This window comes from Triturus cristatus, chromosome 7 (genome assembly GCF_964204655.1).
Source record: "Triturus cristatus chromosome 7, aTriCri1.1, whole genome shotgun sequence".
Classification (NCBI taxonomy): Eukaryota; Metazoa; Chordata; class Amphibia; order Caudata; family Salamandridae; genus Triturus; species Triturus cristatus.
The window spans coordinates 1,343,596,171-1,343,617,515 of NC_140590.1; the positions used below are offsets into that span (position 1 = coordinate 1,343,596,171).

At 48.2% G+C, this 21,345-nt stretch overlaps 1 protein-coding gene across 1 annotated transcript in view; it reads left to right on the forward strand.

Annotated features, from left to right (window-relative positions):
• Nucleotides 1–21,345, forward strand: part of TUFM (Tu translation elongation factor, mitochondrial) — a 94,867-nt gene that overhangs the window by 60,770 nt on the left and 12,752 nt on the right. Inside the window, exons 5-7 of the mRNA XM_085618989.1 lie at nt 953–1,057; nt 1,368–1,532; nt 2,018–2,150. Coding sequence (XP_085475115.1) covers nt 953–1,057; nt 1,368–1,532; nt 2,018–2,150 — 403 coding nt within the window. The remainder of the gene's footprint in view (nt 1–952; nt 1,058–1,367; nt 1,533–2,017; nt 2,151–21,345) is intronic.

Below are 21,345 nucleotides of genomic sequence, written 5' to 3' on the forward strand. Positions count from 1 at the left end.
TTGATCACGTCCCAGCAGAGAGGCCAGCATTTCTACAATATAGTCTTTCATTTCCCCCGTTTCTGTCATCTCAGGGAAGCCCAGAATACGCAAAGTGTTCCTCCGCGAGCCTTCCTCTGAATCCTAATTATGCACTTTAACTGTGTCAGTATCTTTGGCCATTTCTTTCTGTAGTTCAGCCTGCTGGGTTTATTATTTATATATTATTTATATATTCCAGCCGTGGGAGCCTCCTTAAGCCACAGCAATCTTTTAAACAGCGCTCTAGCGCCCACCAGCATAATTATAAGTGACACAATGGAAATGTAACTTTGAATAAGCAGTTAGGGATGTAAGCACAACACAAAATATTAAAATTGTAATCATATACTACATTTGAGATTTAACTGACTGACTGAAAAGTCATAGGTTTTATAGTGCATCATAAAGCATATAGGAATTCAAGAAACTTAATGACAAAAACAGCTAAATGATGAAGTATATTGCTTTGATAAAACATGTAAATATACTTAAATATTTCAAGTCACAAACTATAAAATAGTGCTTTAAGCAATAAAATATAAATGCACCGTGGATACAAAGTTTCTGCCAAAGAATTAGTAGAAAAAGAGTAGAAAAAGAGTGCCCTAGGTGAGAGTTTAGAGTTGCGTCTTATTTAGGCCAAAGCAAACAGGAGGAGCATAGAGTAGATGAGTTGTAGAGGTATCCTGAGTGTTTGCGATCTCACTCTCGTACAGGAATTTTCTAACAAGCATGCAACTCTGTAGAAGTTTGCATGCTGGAGTAGTAAAATATGTTCTCCGAATTTATATTGTGGATGGTACCTCCGCTTCATGCTGAGTGCCTCAGAATTCCTGATTTATGAGGTACTGGGTGGGAGTGGAGGATTTGGGGTGCATCTTGGTTGAGTGCAGTTCGTGTTGATTTATCTGGTGCTTGTTTTTCCTCTCAGAACATGATCACTGGCACCTCCCAGATGGACGGCTGCATATTGGTAGTAGCAGCAACTGATGGTCAGATGCCGCAGACAAGGGAGCACTTACTGCTAGCAAAACAGGTGAGTCAACATTCTCTGAAGTGGGGTCGAGTGCCACAGTGCTCACTAATACCACTAACAAAGTATTGAATTCCTCTTCATCACCAGTGCTGACCCCAACTAAAGAATACCTCATGGCTAGCAGAAGGTGAACCTAATAATTCCCAGGAGTGTTTTTGGCAGCCATTGCAAAATAATGCCATGGTTCTGGGGTCATTTGCTGCTGTCAGAGAAACAATCCTTTATTGGGGTAATGTGTCCTACCTCACCCATTGATTGCCACAGGAAACCATCTGACTTGCCCCATACTGACATTTGCACTCTCTCTCAGATTGGAGTGGAACACATTGTGGTGTATGTCAATAAAGCAGACGCCGTGGATGACAAGGAAATGTTAGACCTGGTGGAATTGGAGATCCGAGAGCTTCTGACTGAATTCGGATACGATGGAGAGAAAACACCTGTTATTATCGGCTCTGCCCTGTGTGCGCTAGAGGTGAGGTCCAAGGAGATTTAATCTTAAGGTCTAGCTAGTTTTCAAAATGTTGAGTGGCTCAGACTGAGGGGTTTAGGTTGACATGACAATTCTGTGGAAGCCTTTTTTATTAAATGAACACGTCCTCTCCTTTTTGGGTGGAGGGGTGCAAAGGAAGTTTATATTTGTTTGGCAGGCTTTGGGGTATGTATGGATATGAATGGGTTTTGATGTGGGATCTGCTTTTGGGGGGGAGGGGGGAGAGGGAGATTTTTTTTTTCTGGGAATATAGGACTTGGGATACTTTTCGATGAATGTCAGAGCACTTACTCTTAGCTAGGGTTGTTTCACTATAGTGGGTGTTGGGTTTAGTCGGGCTGGAGAATGCCTCGCTGGTGGAGGGTTTAATGTTTGGGTGGTTTCTCGTATGAGAGATTAGCAGTGACTAACATTTGTGTACGATAAGTGTATTGAGTAGCTCTAACACTGCAACTTTTTTTAATCAGCATCGAAATCCAGAGATTGGCTTGAACTCCATCATGCACCTTTTGGATGCAGTTGATAAGTACATTCCGCTTCCAGCTCGAGACCTTGATAAACCCTTCCTCCTACCAATAGAGGGAGTTTACTCCATTCCAGGTGAGATGAAGTAACTAGCATGGTTTAACAAATAGAGATGGGTGGAATGCTTGAAATGAATCTCAGCCACAGGTAATTACTCAGACCATATCTCAGTCCATCATTATGTTGCTCACCATGCCACTAGACCCATTTTTATGTATATCAGCCCGAGCCCTGCTCCAGTAGGAACATCACCTTTTGTGTACCTAGCATGAGACCAGAGCGGTTTCCACCATCGACTATGGTGCGTTCTTAAGAGAGAGTAATTTTTGCACTGAGACTGTTTTAACACCTAAAGTAGGGGACAGATTTAAGACTATTTGGCATAATAGTTGTGAGCTTCTCCTTTTTGGGTGCCTAGCCAATTAGATGGTTCTTGTTCTCCAAGACAAGAATTTGATTGTTGCATGATGTCCATGGCAGAGCTTCTGCTTGGTAGCCTGAGGTAAATACTATATGCACACACCAAACATTTGTGTCACTGTTGTGTTATGTTGATATTTTGTGTCAAAGTGCCTGGATCGCATCACCCTGGAAAAGGAGTCCCAACATAAGACTACAATAATCATTTTTATTAATCCACACAAGTTGTCACTGCAAAGTTTCGGAACAGGTTCACGATCAACGAAAACAAACATACATGTAGTCTTAGTTCTCCATCCTACAATCTTCATTTGAGTCATAAACACGGAGTAGTCTCACTCATGTGCCTGATCCCAGACCTTTTTTAATAAAACACACACCCACACTCTCACACTCTCACTCTCACTCTCTCTCTCACTCTCTCTCACACTCACTCACTCTCACTCACTCTCTCTCTCACTCACACACTCTCTCACACTCACTCACTCTCTTACACACTCTCACACACTGCGGGCTCTTCGACCTTGGGAGTGCCACCTCAGTTGTGTTTGCCCTCCCATGTGGCCCTGGTGTACTTGCGCTCAAATGTCTATCAGTGTTGGGATGCTACAATGGACAACTGGCAGGCCGCCGCCCCTGTCTGCTTGCAGTACACCCTTATGGGGCCAAAATAGAGGCCTGCACCCTACAATGTCTGGAGGATCCTCCTTAGCACTTACAGATACTGCTGTCTTTGTGCCAGGAGGTACCCTGCTCCCTGCAGAAGCGGGTAGGTGTACTCCGTGCACTGAGCATGGACCTGTCACATCTAGTTTGTGCTATTCGAGACCTGGAGGCTCGCTTCTATGCTGAGGGCCATCGGCAGCTACTTGCGGACACGTGTGATAGACTAGCAGAATACGAGGATGCCACCCAAGGAGGAGCTGCACTATTTGGGCCAAAAGGCATTCACACAGTCACTGCAGCGGTCCAGGGTATTATGACATCCTTTTTCTCTGCCCTTTATCATTCCAGGCAGGACTCTGCCCCGCTGGGTCTCACTGATTATTTGGACTCTGCCCAACTCTTATGGCTCGTGGAGGGGCATAGACGATTTCTTAATGAGCCCTTCACTGCTGAGGATATAATCGAAGGAATCCGCTCTATGCCTGCAGACAGGGCGCCAGGTCTGGATGGCCTCCCAGCAGCATTCTATAAAGAGTTTGCTTCACTTCTTGCTCTGCACCTACTGGAGGTATATGCTGAGGCTCTCACATCAGACGTTTTGCCACCCTCATTGCGCGAAGCGCTTATTGTTACTGTTATTAAGCCGGGCAAGGATCCCTCAGGCTGCGACTCCTATAGACCGCTCTGTTTAATCAATACGGATAACAAAATACTCGCAAAGCTTCTTGCCTCACAACTCCTTCCACTACTTCCAAGTACGGTGAGGCCTGATCAGGCAGGGTTCGTTCTGGGCAGGTCTACTTCCCATAATCTTTGCATGTTCTTTGCCACACTCCATACTATTGACACTTCCTTGCATGCTTTAGCTGTATTTTTAGACGCCACTAAAGCGTTCAACTCCCCCAAACGGCCATACTTATTTGCTCTCCTTGAGCACCTCGGTCTAAGCGCCTCTTTCCTTAAATCCGTGAGCCTGCTCTATTCACAGCCCACGGCTCGTCTGCTTAGTAATGGTTGTGTATCTGACCCCTATGCGTTAACTTGCGGCACACTGCAGGATTACCTCCTGTCGCTCTACTTTTTGTGATTACAATGGAGCTGCTCGCGGCCGGTCTGCGACATCACGCACAATAGGGTCTGGTGGTTCTTTTTTTCGTAGAGTCTTAGTGTCACTATAGGCAGACGATGTCATTTTATATCAAAAACCCACATGTTAATTTAGACCTGCTTATCATGGAATTTATCAGATTCGGGGGGTGTCCGGCATAGACATCAATTGGTCTAAGTTTATTATCTTTCCGCTGGCGGAGGCTACCCCTAAAACTGTCTCGGGCAGAGGGTGTGATCAGATATTTGGGGTATTGCTTAGCAGTAATATCGACAAGCTATGGAAAACTAATTACGGTAGATTGTTGAACTGACTGGATGAAAGATTGGCTGTATAGAAGCATCTCCTGTTATCTTTGACTGGATGTCTGGCCATAGCAAAAATGATTATCCTGCCAAAGTTTCTTTACCTATTTATACATTTGCTACTCCCCCTGCCTCTCTGTTTTCGCCGCCAGTCTAGTCTTGTTTCGTTGGCCTGGGCGGGGTTCTCAGCTGTGCATTGCCTGGGAGTTACTAACACTGCCCTTCAAGCATGGTGGCCTTGGAGCCCCAGATCTGGTCCTTTATTACCCTATCAATACTTTCATAGCACCATAAGACGCTTTGCAGGCGGATACAGCCTCACTTCTATTCGCTCATTACCTACTTAGTTTCCCAATGCCCTGCCGATATTTCAGGTGTTATACGCATTTCTTACCTCCCCTCTCACTGCATAGGCTAGTCATGAAACTATATACCAGCATGCAAATATCTGCATCAATACGCACCCCAAGCAGTAGGACAGCCTCGGCTGCCGACATTACACCACCATTGACTGGTGCCCAGTGGTATTACTGCTGCGCGCAGGTGCATTCTCTGTTTCCAAGTTACCGCCTTCGCCTTATCCATTTTAAATTCGTTCACAGACTATATTACACCCCAGTGCGAATGATCTGAATGGGACTTAGTGCGAATTCCAGTTGCAACAGATGCCATTCCCTAGTCGTGGACTTCTTACATCTGGCCTGGTCGTGCCCGGGCATCTCTGCATAGGGGGGAGAGAATTTTTACTACACTCAATGGTATTCTGAGATGGCCCCTTGAGTGCTCTCTCCGGGTGGCGTTATTAGGATTTGTGCAAGAAGTACCACCAGACAGGCGTAGGCTTTCTGCCCTTCTGCTGTTGGCTAAGTATAGAGTGGCAATGAGATGGGGTCGCAGTGCTTTGCCATGTGTAACAGACTGGCTGTCAGATGTGGTTTACTGCCAAGATCCACTTACCCAGTATTGAGGAAATAATGCCCATACAAGCACAGCCAAAGATATTTGGTCTCCATTAGAACATCTATTATTCTGCTACATGCCAACCACCAATACTGCTCGATCATGTATTAGAAAATTTCATTTAATGATCCCAACTGTTGCCTTCCTCCAGTGTGTTGAATTGCACCAAACACATCTGTTATATTTACATGCTGATGCTATTTGTTGTTCATTTGTTCTATAGTAACTCTTTCTCTTATTATTGGGGGAATTTTCAGTATCAACTTTTGTAATAATATTGATGCTCAGAAATTACTTTGTCATGAGATCGGTACATTGTAATGGGAACCTTAATAATTTTCCATGTCTGTTATGTAAATTGTACTATGAATAAATCTTCAATAAATTGAATTTTTAAAAACTGTAGAATTTAGAAAAATTACCCTCTTCACATTGTTAAAAAGCACGTTCTGTGCGCAAGAGAGATCGTGAAAGCTATTATCTTCAAGGTGCAGTTGATAAAGGATACTAGTTGGAATTAAAATGTTTAGGTTAGTTTTACCATTGTTAGGAAAAACACATATTTTCTGGGTCCCTGTGAAATATGTCTTTACATCACTTCATTCTACTAAACAAAAGCACTCGTGTATATTTAAATCTGTAGTATAGACCCTAGATGTGCAGTGTGTGTTCTATGGTACTAAATTACTGTCTCACTGTTCTGGTGATATTCGCAAATCACTTGACCTTTAACACCTCACTCCATATAGAATCACTGTTTTTCTTCGTTTATTTTTTTACATTTTTTAAAATTTATTTTTTGTCATTTTCAAAACAGTAACATCAATTACAAACAGCCAGTAGCCACGTCTTGTAAAATCAAAGCAGTAGTAGCATCATTAATCATGTATAAATTAAGTTTCGCCCACAACCCGCACCACCCCCACCAGATAAAAAAATTACACCGTACAGTAGCAGCATGTAAATAGAAACTCAGGAAATCATACGGGCAACCAGTAATGACACCAACCGAGAGTAAGGCCTGTGACGTCCAAAAAAACATGTGGTCCAGGCGAAGTACCAATGCCATTGGTCCGACTATTACATCGTGAAACAAGAGGAGAATCCCATCCCTCCCAACCATCCAGCCCCCCCCATCCCTAGGCAGCCTGTGTGCTCTCTTCAGCTGCCTGACTCTCCCGAACCCAATGAAGAAAAGGTTCCCAAATGTCACATGGACATGATGTGGGAGGCATCAGTTCCCAAAAGGTGGTTAGCTGTGAATACCCATACGGAACGTCCCTGATCCACTCCTTGATGGAAGGCACCCTCTTACTACCCCAGTGTACAGCCACCAGGCGTTTAGCAAAAAGGAGAAGTAAAGCATGCAATTTACGGACTTTAACAGGAGTGTCTTTTACATAGCTTAACAGACCTTGTTGGAGAGATGGAGTCCCAGGTGCGCCAGTGATCTGATGTATCAGTGTGAAAATCGTGACCCAGAATGGCAACAGCTTCAGGCAGTTCCATGCCATATGGAAAAAGTCGGCTAAAGAGACCACGCCAACATCTCTCGTCATCCCGGAGACCCATACGGTGTAGACTCATAGGGGTTCTGTAATAGCGATGAAGGAACTTAAAGTGAATTAGACGTAGTTCGGGGAGAGCTCGGAAAGTTGGCAGCAACAAAACGACCACTGCTCCTCAGTAATCGGATCTTGTAGGTCGTTGTTCCACGCCTGAAGTGCCTTCGGCTGTGTCAAGGGTGCCGTGGTTTGCATTTGTGTATATAAACGTGTAACAAGTTTGAGGCGAAGGGGACTTCAACAAGTTTTCCAAGGCTGCCAGAGGTGTTGAAGAACTCTGAATACTATTGTGTAGGGAACGACAGGTGGCCCTGAGCTTATGATATAAAAATAGTTCACCGAATAGCACTGTCTGGCTTCCCTTCACAACTGGCGGAGGACGTAAATAGCCATTGGGGTAAAGATTTGCGAAGGTTCAGAGATTCAACTTTTGAGCCGCAGTCCCACCAGTACTATCCCCGAGGTGAGGCAACAGGGGGTTATGCGCCAGCGGCATAGATGGGACATAGAAGACAGGGATACCTGCTCTTTTCCGCAGCCCGTTCCATGCCCAGCAGAGAGCTTCCACAGCGTCGGTCTCCCCTAGGGCGGCGATATGGCTGGTACAGGGCAACCCGCAGTGGCACAGGTGCTGCTATATCAGTCTCAACGGCCACATGAGGCTGAAAAGGGGTCGGATGAATCCAATAATGCAGGAATTGGGCCTGCGCACACCAGGCATATAACTGCATGTCTGGAGCACCCAGACCGCCCTGGCTCCCCGGGAGTTTTAGAAGGTTCGAGGCATGTGGGCTGCTGAATTCATATCTGTGCATAGATCGCCGCCTAGTGTTGGGTCCGGATGTTTGCACGTTGTTGTCCTGGAAGAGTCTTCGAAGTATCCTTGGATAGGTGACTCCTCCCATGGACTACAGTGCGCATGGGCATCCTCTCCATCCTCAGATTGTTTTTTTCCGCCATTGGGTTCGGATGTGCTATCTTAGCTCAAGTTAGGAAAAACTTTTGTCGAGGCCACAAGGCCTTTAGTTCGCGTCGGTACTGTTTATCGATCGGGTTTCGATACTTTTTGTTAGTTTACTAACTTTCAGCACCGACTTTGTTCGCATTTGCCTGTCCATCGACTCTACTTCGACGATGGAATCCAGGACGCCATTCAAAAGGTGTCCGGTATGCAATGCGAAGTACCCACACATCGACGTCCATCCGGTGTGCAACAAATGCCTTTCGCCGGACCACGACGAATCGACATGTATGGCCTGTGCTCGGTTCCGTTCAAAGAAGACTCTGCGGAATCGTCGAGCGGCGAGGCTCGAAGCGCAGCACGCGGCACCGGCCCCAGCTGACATCTTCGACGAGGCTGACGACGTCGAAGAAGTAGAAGTCTTACCCTCCAGTCCCGTTTCCGAACACGAACACGAACCCGGATCGGACGAGGCCGACGAGTCACTCTTCCACAGAGGTGAAGACGACACCGAGGTAGGAGACGACGAGGAGGCCTTAGGAGCCGAAGAGAGTAGCTCCGATGATGAACAAGGCCTACCTGTTCAGACCGAAATTTCACCAGCGCCACAGACTATGGCTCCGGTCGAGGGATCGCCTTCGGGCCTTACCCGAGACCTATCACGCAGTCCTTCGGCCCCGCCCTCGGGCCCGGCCTCGGACGTTCAGCGGCAGCCATTACCGCTTAAGCCAGCTGGTTTCCCTTCCACGAAACCGAAACCGAAAGCTGCTCAGGTTCCTACGAAACCGAAACTGAAAGTGGCGCTAGTCGGATCGAGGCCTTCAACACCTTCGACGCCAGCGCACCGGGTCGGCACCGACCGCACCAAGAGAGACTTCGGTGCCGAACTCGAGACGGGCGACATGGGAGTCGACAAACGGAAGAAGGTCATCGGCGCCGACAAACCTGCCCGGTTACCGGCGTCGACGCCACCGACACCGAGGGCCGTCCCGCCTGCTACGCCTCGCAGCACTCCCTCGACGACACCAAAACCTCACGTGTCGAAGACGTCGACGGTGATCTCCGCACCTCGACTCGATGCGCCACGGGCGCAGAAGATATCTGCAGCCGCCTCGACGACCCTGGCGGGGGCCACGACCTCTAAGGCGCCCCGAGTACGGCCTGGCGCGATGCCAGGCTGCAGATCCAAGGACGCCCTCCAGGACCCGTCGGGTTCCGGTTCGGCTCCGGCGGTTTCGTCGGTGCCGACCAGCATTACCTTCGGCTTGCCTCCACCCACAATCCCGAAGGCGTTTCAACTCAGGACACAGGTCACCAAAACTGCGGTTACACCTGTCGAGCCGTCTCCGTCACACGTCATCGACGCCGACACTGGCAGGATGATTCTCCACGGCCGAAGGATAACTTCGGAACCGCCATTGGAACCTTTCAGGATCCCGCTAAAGAGGAAGCTGCCTGTGGACTCAGAACCTCTCCTGTATGAACCCTTCTATTCACCCTACCAGGATCCACACCGGGCCTCCCCCACACGCTCCGACACGGATGCATTGGGGGACTACTTGGATGAACAAGTCCCCTACCATGTGGACACGGACCCTGATGACCAGCAGGACCCTGACCAAACTTGGGGCGACCCTGCAGACCCCAGTGCACCTCTTGATGCACAGGACACACAACTATATGGGCCAAAAACATCACCCACAGAGGATACTGCGGCGTTCAACGCTCTGATTGAACGTGCGGCAAACAACCATGATGTACAGCTTCACTCTGATATCATCGAAGATGACTTTCTAATGGACACCTTTGCATCCTCAGAAAGACATGTAAAGACTCTGCCAATGTTGAAGGGGGTCCTCAAGCCAGCCACTGACATTTTCAAGGAACCCACCAGGGCACGAGTGATAAACCCCAGGATCGATAAAAAATACAGATCAGCACCTGGGGATCCTACTTACATCAGAGGCCAATTACCACTCGACTCCATCGTTGTGGCGAATGCCCGCAAGAGGGCACACTCGCAGACAACGGGTGACGCTCCTCCCCCGGACAAAGAGTCCAAGGTGCTAGAGACCTCCGGCAAGCGAGTTGCCGCACAAGCTGCAAACATATGGCGCATAGCTAACACTCAAGCGCTCCTCGCTCGCTACGATAGAGCGCACTATGACACACTGGAGCAACTTCTTCAGCACCTACCTGACCCCTACAAAGAAGGTGCAGAAATCCTTATCAGAGAGGGACAGCTACTCACAAATGCTGCCATTAAATGTGCACTAGACGCTGCAGACACGGCTGCCAGGGCCATCAACACTAGCGTCATCCTACGACGTCACGCCTGGCTACGTATCTCAGGATTCAAGCCTGAGGTACAAAACAATATACTTAATCAGCCCGTCAACCCCGACTTTTTGTTCGGACCTGAGGTTGACACCACCCTCGAGAAGATAAAAAAGGACACGGACACTGCAAAGTCCATGGGCGCCCTACAAACTCAGTCCTTTCGGAGCGGCTCCTTTCGTCGCCCCGGAAACAAGGGGGCAGGTAGAGGACAGGGGTCACAACAAACATATAACAAGGGTAATACGCAGACCACCTACGATAAGAACACCCGAGGTGGCTATCGTGGCTCCAGTACCAAGGGCAGAGGACGTGGCTACGGCAACACCAGGTCCTCCCCCAAGAACAAGCAGTGACGCCCTCTCCCTTCCTCCCGACCACATAACACCTGTCGGGGGAAGGCTACAACGGTTCCTGTCCACGTGGAACTCCATCACCACGGACAGGTGGGTCAAAGATATTATAAAACACGGTTACTGTCTGGAGTTAACTTCCACTCCACCCACAATACCACCAAGAAACCGTCCTATGTCCTCAGAGCACTTAACGCTCTTACAGCAAGAGGTAGAAAGTATGCTTCTAAAAGGCGCTATCGAGCTCGTACCCATCCACGAGCAGGGCACGGGGGTTTACTCCCTCTACTTCTTAATTCCAAAAAAGGACGGGTCGCTCAGGCCTATATTAGACCTGAGACCCCTGAACCAGTACATTCTTTCAGAGCACTTTCACATGCTCACTCTACAGCAAGTCCTTCCGCTTCTCAAGCAGGGAGACTTCCTAGCATCACTGGACCTCAAGGATGCGTACTTCCACATACCCATCCACCCCTCACACAAAAAATACCTCAGGTTTACTGTTCAGGGGCAGCACTATCAGTTCAAAGTCCTTCCCTTCGGCGTGACAACAGCGCCCAGGGTTTTCACGAAGTGCCTAGCTACGGTGGCAGCACACTTACGGAGGCAGCATATACACGTCTACCCCTACCTAGACGACTGGCTCGTTCAAGCGAAGTCGGCCCAGCAATGTGCAAGCCATATGTCCCGCACCATTCACCTTCTTCACAGTCTGGGATTCTCACTAAATTACCCAAAGTCCCATCTCCAGCCCGCACACGTACAACAGTACCTGGGCGCGACTATAGACACTCTGGCGGCCTCAGCTCAGCCAAGTTTAGTGAGGATCAACAGCATACAACTGCTGATCTCCAAGTTCAAACCCAATCACTCGCTTCCAGCGCGAGTGTTTATGCAGTTGATAGGCATGATGGCCTCCTGCATCTTCATAGTCCCGCACGCGAGATTACATATGCGCCCACTTCAGGAGTGCCTAGCACGTCAGTGGAATCAGGCTCAAGGACAGTTGAAAGACCTAGTGTTGGTGAGCGGTCGGGCATACAACTCTCTGCATTGGTGGAATCCACAAAACCTTTGCAAGGGGCGACCGTTCCAAGAGCCTGTTCCACAAATAGTACTGACAGCGGACGCGTCTCTCCAGGGATGGGGAGCTCATGTACTACACTACACAGTGCAGGGACTATGGACGACACAACAGAAGAAGATGCACATCAACCTTCTGGAACTGATGGCAATCTTCCTGGCCATGAAGGCTTTCAAAGTACATCTGTGCAACAAGGTCGTGTTGATCCGGACGGACAACATGACCGCAATGTACTACATACAGAAACAGGGAGGGACACACTCTCCACAGTTGTCTCATCTGGCTCAGAGCATGTGGAAGTGGGCCATTCAGAGGAACATGTTCCTCATGGCGGAACACCTCCCCGGCAAGGACAACCAGATGGCGGATCTGCTCAGCAGACACAGCCACCAGATGCACGAGTGGGAGTTACACCCATCAGTACTCCAACCGTACTTCCAGCAGTGGGGTCACCCAGAGATAGACCTATTCGCGACAAGCGAAAACGCAAAATGCCAAAGCTTCGCCGCCAGATTCCCACATCCGCAGTCGCAGGGCAATGCGATATGGATGAACTGGTCCGGCAGATTTGCGTACGCTTTTCCCCCAGCACCGTTGATACCGCTGGTGGCTCGCAAACTCCGACAACACTCCCTGACACTCGTCCTAGTTGCTCCCACGTGGGCACGCCAGCCGTGGTACACCACCTTCCTCGAACTTTCCGTGGTACCGCATCAAAGGCTGCGGATCAAACCCGCGCATTTGACGCAGAACCATGGAGAGGTTCAGCACCCAGATCCGCAACAGCTGAACCTGGCGATCTGGCTCCTGAAGTCCTAGAGTTTGGCTATCTCAATCTGCCACCTGACTGCATGGACATCATCAAGGAGGCCAGGAGACCCACTACAAGAGCTTGCTATGCAGCCAAATGGAAAAGGTTCGTCATTTATTGCGGTAATAATGACATTAACCCGCTGGACGCATCCATCCACGACATCATATGTTACCTCTTACACCTATACCGATGCAATCTGGCGTACACCTCTATACGTGTCCATTTGACCGCAATATCAGCCTATCTGCAAACCAGGCAGCACCTCTCTCTATTCAGAGTGCCTGCCATCAAAGCATTCTTGGAAGGACTCAAACGAGTCATTCCACCTAGTCACCCACCGGCTCCAATGTGGAACCTCAACTTGGTCCTCACACGCCTGATGGGTCCACCCTTTGAACCTCTACACTCATGCGAGATTCAATTCCTTACCTGGAAAGTAGCCTTCCTGGTAGCGATCACTTCCCTAAGAAGAGTTAGTGAACTCCAGGCACTAACCGTTCAAGAGCCATTTATTCAGGTTCACGCCAACAGGGTCGTACTACGTACCAACCCCAAATTCATGCCCAAAGTAATATCGCAGTTCCACATGAACCAGACTATTGAACTGCCCGTTTTCTTCCAAAACCCACAAACTGTTGCAGAGCGGGCATTACATACACTAGATGTACGGAGGGCCCTCATGTACTACATCGACAGGACTAAACCCTTCAGGAAGACAAAACAACTATTCGTTGCCTTTGCCCCACACCACAAAGGTAACGCCATCTCCAAAGCAGGGATAGCCAGATGGATAGTTAAGTGTATTCAAATCTGTTATCAAAAGGCAAAACGCACATTAACTATTCCACCACGAGCCCACTCAACACGCAAGTTGGGGGCTTCCATGGCCTTCCTAGGAAATATTCCCCTGCATGATATATGCAGAGCAGCCACATGGTCCACTACACACACATTTACAAAACACTATTGCGTAGATGTGCAGTCAAAACAGCAGGCAGCTGTAGGACAGGCTGTTCTCAAAACACTTTTTCAGACCGCTGCAGCTGGCACGGGTAGCCGCCGCCAATAGAGGGCACTGCTATGTATTCTATGCACAGATATGAATTCAGCAGCCCACATGCCTCGAACTGAATATGCTACTTACCAGTATGCATCTGTTCTTGGCATGTAGGGCTGCTGACATTCATATCGCCCTCCCTCCTCCCCGGCGCCTGTCGCAGCTGCAGCTCTCAGAATTATTGCAAGCATGGTCATCACTTTCTGTATCTACTCCATCACTGCCACAATGGCGAAAAACAATCTGAGGATGGAGAGGATGCCCATGCGCACTGTAGTCCATGGGAGGAGTCACCTATCCAAGGATACTTCGAAGACTCTTCCAGGACAACAACGTGCAAACATCCGGACCCAACACTAGGCGGCGATCTATGCACAGATATGAATGTCAGCAGCCCTACATGCCAAGAACAGATGCATACTGGTAAGTAGCATATTCAATCCCAGGACACCCGAGCTTTCCCACCCACCCAAACCAGCGAGATCAGCAGTGTTTTTAGAGTACGGAAAAAGGCCTGTGTAAGGGGAATCGGAACATTGGTAAATAAATAAAGAAATTTATGCCAGACTATCATTTTAGCGAGTGCGATCCTCCCGGACAGAGAGAGGGGGAGTCTTGCCCACAGTGCGACCTTCTCCTCCAACCATGTGATGGCACGCCCATAGTTTAAGTTCCAAACCTCCTGCAGGTCTCTACTGTGCCAGATGCCCAGGTATTTAACGGAGTCTCCTTCCCACTTAAGAGGGAATTCGGAGAGAACTGGGGCAGTGTTGTCTGTCAAGGGAAATATAACTGACTTGGCCCAATTGATGGAAATGCCAGAAAGGCCGCTAAACCTGATGAATTCCCAAAGGAGAGGATCAAGATTCTCGGCAGGGTCGAGTACATACAGGGTGACATCATCCGCATAAAGAGAGATAAGGAGACTCCTGGTACTGAACCCAATCCCCGGGCCGTATGATGTTGTCTTATACGCGCCACGAGTGGTTCCATAGCGACCGCAAACAGCAGGGGGGGTAAAGGGCAGCCCTGCCGGGTGCCACGCGATATAGTGAAGGGTTCAGATAGGTCATTCACCCGGATCCTAGCCATCGGTTGGGTATAAAGTAAGCGGATGAGATTGATGAAAAGCGAACTGAAGCTCATGCGACCTAGAATGGCAAAAGGTTAGGCCATTCAAGCGTGTCGAACGCTTTAGTAGCGTCGAGGAACACCGCTGCCGCTCGTACATCTGGGTGTAAGTAGTGTAAGACCGAGAACACCGTCCTGAGATTCTGGGAAGTTGCCCGCCCAGGAATAAACCCCGACTGGTCGGGCCTTGCGATTAACAGAAGAAGGGGTTGCAACCTGTTTGCAATCAATTTAGCAAGGATCTTGACCTCCACGTTAATTAAGGATAGCGGCCTATAGGCGTCAAGCTCCGTATCGGGCTTCCCAGGTTTCAATAACGTAATAATTATTGCTTCCCGCATAGAGGGCGGAAGGATGCAGTCAGTCTGGGTCTCCTCGTACACCGCCAATAGATGCGGTGCAAGTTCTTCCGCGTATGCTTTATAGAAAGCAGTAGTTAGCCCGTCGGACCCGGGAGCTTTATCCAGCGGCAGGGCTCTAATCACCTGAGCGACATCTTCCACAGTAAAGGGAAGATCTAAATAGTCTCTATACAGCTGGCTAAACCATATAAGCTCGAGGGAATCTAGAAAAGAGTGCATACCTTCGGGGCATTCCGATTGGGTGGCAGTATAGAGGGTGGAATAAAAAAGGAATAATTTGTCGAAGATAGCCCTCTGCCCTCTAATAGCCCTCTGCCCTCTAATAGCCCTCTGCCCTCTAATAGCCCTCTGCCCTCTAATAACCCTATCAGGTCCACTGGCCAGCTCAGGAATGTAAACTGTGGAACGAGTGGTACGGACCATCGCCGCCAGTGTCCTCCCCGGCTGATCTCCCTCACCGTATCGTCTTGCCTCGCCGTATTTGCCCAGAAACTTGACCTCGTGTTGAGCCTCCTCCTCAAAGGCTAGAAGTTTGGATTTCAGGAGAGCCTACGCGGCAGAGTCATCAGAAGCATAAAAATGTGTTTCAAGATCCCCAATTTCTTTTTCTAGGGAGGCAAGTGTACCTCGAATGGCCTTCAACACCCCTGCCTGTCGAGCTATGCATTGACCCCTAATGTAAACCTTAAAGGCCTCCCAAAGGGTTGCCAACGAGTCCACCAAACCGTAATTGAGGATGAAATATTCTATGACATCTGCCCTGATCTCTTCTTTAAAGGCATCGTCTAAGAGCGCATGCGATGGTAATCACCATGTAAACATACGAGGAGGAGAGTCAGGGAGCGCCAGACGTAGAAGACAAGGGGCATGATCAGACAGGGATCTGGGCAAGTGCGACACTTCCAAGGCCCAAGTGGCAATATCGCGCAACACAAGCCAAAAATCCAGCCTCGACCAGGCCCCATGATACTCCGATATACAAGTGCCCTCCGAACCCCTGGGTATCTGCATCTCCAAACATCAACCAAATTGCCATTGTTTAATATGGCATTTAGCGCTGCGATGGAGGCCGGGTGTTAAGTACGGGATGCCTAATCACAAAAAGGGCTCCACAACATGTGTGGAGGAGGGAACAAGAGGCATGGGGTTCTAGGAGCTAGCAGCCTCCAATACTAAATGTTTACCACAAAAAGCTGCTCCTAGTGTGATAACCCAAAAGAGTTACGAGAACGTTGTGAGTGTGGGCATCTCACAAAAAGTTAAGGACTGGTCTCACACACCACCTGGTGTCATGCTTCATCATTGACCAGTCCTCGCCCTCTAAAACCTTCGTTTGATAGAGGGCGGGCATACACTTGACGACAAGGATGCACTTCTAAATGACTAAGTGGGGGCCCGTGATATTGTGAGTGAATTTAAAAATCATTATGGTTATCAGGAGTGTTTTTTAATGTGACTGATAACTATATGATATTAAAAATATATGTGACGGTGAATGGGGTAGTTAGTGTCCCCTAACCGTCTCGTGAGTGGTCAACATGTTTCTGCCGTGTCGGCCCGGTTGGGTCCAAGGCATTCATCAGGACCTAAAATAACAGGGGGCTCCGTTCTTACCAACTGGTGGCAAGATACTACCACTGAGCGGGTGTGGCAAAGGCCACTCTCCACTTCCTAGATGGCTTCCGACAAATTCGGGAGGACCAGGAGCGGACGCATAGGACCCAGGAGGAATCCAGTACCTGTCATAAGGGGACAAACAGGATTTCTCTCCTCCCCCTCCCCCCATGGGGCAAGTAGTTCGTAGAATTAGGGCTTCACCGTCTGAAGCCGTCCACTCACCAGCTACTCCAGTTGAAGCGATGCAGCCAGGACCTCCTCTCATGCAGCCTCTACCTCCAGTTAGACACGGTCAGCGGGACCACGAGGATCTACCAGGTAAGACCAGCCCAGGAGCCCTGAGGGGCAACGGGAGGATCAGCTAGCTGCCACGGGTATAAACCACACAAGCAAGAGCGGCTAGCCACAAAACCCCACAGCTAGCTTCCTCAGAGCTCCACCTGGATCCTTAAAGGTGCTCACCACAGACCGAGGCCCACTCCAGTTATGGGACCTCGCCGTACAGTTAGAGCCCACGCGGCCTAACACAAAATGGCGCCCAGCGCTTCTGAGTAGGCCTGCACCTACTGCCAAATCACCAATGCTGCCAGGAATTCCACCGAGTCCGTTTCACCTCTCCAGCCTCAGCCAGGCCGATCTAGCATACCAGAAGACCCGCTCCAATGGGAGAATTCCAGGAGGGCGCAGCGGCTGCAAGGCCCGGCCGCCGTGGAGACGCCGGAGCAGCCGCCGTCATCCTGCACCTGCTAGAGCGTCCTCCCGGACTCTGGGGCAATTTCGAAGGATCTGGGTCTCACTGCCATTTTTGAGGTACAAACAAAATTACCAGCAATGTGCAAACAGTCTAAACATTTATTTAAGTTTCATAATTGCAAGGGCATTACTTTTAAAGTGAGCACTGGAGGAGAATTCTTTGCATTACTGACACTGTGATTCCTGTAGAAACAAGCAGTGACAAAAGCAATAACGCCTGGCCAAGCATGCAAGGTGTGTGTTTGTTTATGCAATAGGCATTAAACATTTAATTTACAAGTGAATAAAAACAAATGCCACAATCTAAAGGTGGCGTGCATGTTTAAAAAAATTTAAAAAAAGTAAAAAGTTAGCCATCGTAAATAAATAAATAAACATGTAATGAAAGCGCATACCTGCCCGCCTGTACTAACACTAAAGTGGACTACTTTTTAGTCAAATGTACACATGTGCAGAAGCAGAATGCAGTCACTCAAAGAGCCAATGAGCGAAACAGTGGCTACAGTTTCCTAACCTCTTGCTTTAAGCTGTTTGCTGTGGAATTAGAAAGCAAGATGCGAATGACACTTGAACAGACCAGTGGATGGAGAGGCTAAACTGAAGGACCCTGTATGTTTGTATTTTACCTGCTTAGAGGTACCTGCTCTAATGTTTGCTGACGACACTCTGTTGTTGTCACGCACTCCCATGGGAATTCAGCGAGTCTTAGATGGCTTCGTTGACTTCTGTGGTGACAGAGGCCTTGAGATCAACCTAGCCAAAACGAAATTCATGATTCTGAACCCCCCTAAAAGTACCCGCCCGAGCCCAGTCCTGAACGGTATCCCCCTTGAAAGGGTGAAAACGTTCTCTTACTTGGGGATTACACTCCAGGAAGACCTTGGCTGGGGAGGCCAGGTGGTCAATTCTACACTTAAGCTGACCCAAACTACAGGAGGCATGGCTAGATTGTTTAGTGGCACAGTTTTCAAACCAGCGGCCCCAGTGGTAGAAATTTTTAAAACTCAAGCCCGATCTGCCGCTACTTATGGAGCAGAACTATGGGGGCATTCCCAAATAGATAGTCTAACGAGGGTCGAAAACTCCTTTATCAGGAAACTATTAAGTTTACCCCTTAGTACTCCGCTGGTCCCAATTAGATTAGATCTGGGATTGCTACCCATTGAAGAAGTGGTGGTGGCCCGGCCTGTCCAATATTGGAAGAGACTATGGTCCAATCCAGACCTGGAAATTTTCAGAGAAGAATTTCTGGATCTCTGGCCTACACTTAAACACATGAAGATCCCTTGGTTAACCCATGTTAGGGAAACATGCCTCAAGATTGGTCGCAGGGAACTCTGGGATACCCCAGAAGTTTCCTGCCTATCTGTTTCTAAAACCAATCTTGCTGAAGAACTAAGATATTTTCATCTAACACGCCTGCACATGGATCCGAACATGGGTAGGCTGACTGAACAGTTTCTCCAGATTAAACCGAACTATGGGAGGGAGTTATTTCTGGATCTGATTTTCCCTCCTGTAGCCAGGAAACTATACTTTCAATTCAGAATGGGTACCCTACCACTAAGGTCCTTCACTTCTAGATGGGACATTAATAATAGTATCTCATGCCCTGCATGTGGCTACAAACTGGAGGATGAAATTCATGTGTTCTTTGTTTGTCCAGCGTACATTATCCCTAGGAAACGCTGGGTAAAATCGATTTGTAGGAACCTTGGTTTTAGAGACTGTGTTAATGCCCTGCGAGTTTTAAAATACGACACCCATCCCCCAATTGTGTTCGCAGTTTCACGCTTTCTTAATGCTGCATGGCTTCAGCGTAGGAAATTTTCCACCAATTTTTAACAATGTGAAAATTTTAATTTAATCATTTTATTCTGTTTTGGTGGTTAAAAAGTGATCTGCTCTTGTTTTCGATATATATTTTGTTGTATTGTATTCTGCTTTTATGGCCCTTGTGGCCGAAATAAAGTTTTTGACTGACTGACTATTTTCATTATGTTGTGTTTTTTTTTTAAAACATGCAGCTTCCAAGACAGCTAAAACTGTCTGAAGTCAGACCTAAATGTAAATTCAAAATGTATTATTTTGTCCTAAGCTCTCAAAATGCTTTTTGATTGTGTACAACTTGGGCGCAACCCTCAATCTAATCATCTCCAACCCGGACACCATTCTGGTTAAATCGATAGCCCCTTGTGACTGGTCAGATCACCACTTTATCACCTTCCTCATACTTGAACGATGGAACACCCAAAGACTTCAACCCAAGAAACTGAAGCACTGGAAAAGTTTGATGCAAAATGCTAACATGGACGACCTAATTTTACACCGCAATCTGTCCCTGTCTCCACCCATGCTCATGGCAGATGTCCATGAACTCACCGATCACTACAACAACTCCATGCTAAATGTTTTGGATGCAATCGCCCCCCTTCAACTAAAAAGAAAACCCTACAAAGACTCCAATCCTTGGTTCAATGACTGTCTAAACTCCGACAGGCGCCACTTAAGACTAGCAGAAAGAGCTTGGAGATCATCTCCATCTGCTGAAGTCCTCAAACTTCTGAGAGCAAGAAGGAGTCTTTACAACAAACACCTCAGAACTGCAAAAGCGACCTTCTTCAGAAGCCAACTAGACCAAGCTAGAAACCGCCCCAAAATGTTGTTTGAACTGATCAAACGGCAATCCAACACACCCATTCAATCGACAACCACCGCCAGTCCCCAACCTAATTGCGAGGACTTTGCTGCCTTCTTCATCGAAAAATCCAACAAAATTGAATCTGATCGAAGGTCTGCCTTGCTCGAATTATCTTCCTCACCAGACTCGCAGCTAACTCCCCAGTCCCCTCTTCCTACCTACCACTTCCCTAAAAACAATGTGCATTGGAATCAATTCCCAACCTTCAATAACACTTCCAATCTCAACATTCTCTCTACCCTGAAACCCTCGAATCACTTTGACGATCCCCTTCCCTCATATTTCTTTAAAGAAATGATAAGGCCTTTAGTTTCGCGCTGGACCAAGATCGTTAATGCTTCCCTTCTTCAAGGTGAGGTCCCTGACTGCCTAAAGTTGGGGCTAGTTCTCTTCATCCTCAAGAAACCTACGGCGGACCATGAGGATCTAAATAACTTCCGACCAATCACTAACACCCCTACTCTGGCAAAGCTCATTGAAAAATGTGTACAGGTACAACTATGTAACCACATTGAGGAATTCCAGCTACTAGATCAATTTCAATCCGGCTTCCGTCAAGGCCACAGCACCGAAACAGCCATCACTCACATAGTTGATGACGCACTTACCCTACTTGACCGAAACAAATCCTGCCTATTAATCCTACTCGACCTCTCATCAGCCTTCGATACGGTCAAACATGACAACCTCCTGAGCCTTCTGGAACAAAGGATGGGGCTGTCTGGCGTAGTACTAAAATGGTTTGCCTCCTTTCTCCACAATAGAACACAAAGAATTAAATCCAACTAATCCCTTTCTCATCCCAGTCCCTGCACCCTGGGGGTGCCCCAAGGCTCCTCGCTATCACCCACTCTTTTTAACCTATTCATTGAACCCCTCACCGAAATCCTCAAAGCATCTAACATCCAATACCACATGTATGCAGACGACACCCAGCTGTGCATGAAAGTCTCCTTGCCTAACGACATCCAGTCACTCAACGGAACCTTACACAAAACCCTCAACTGGCTTACCTTCAACCATCTCAAACTAAACGCATTCATAACGGAATTTCTCCTTATTTCCCTGCCCAAGCA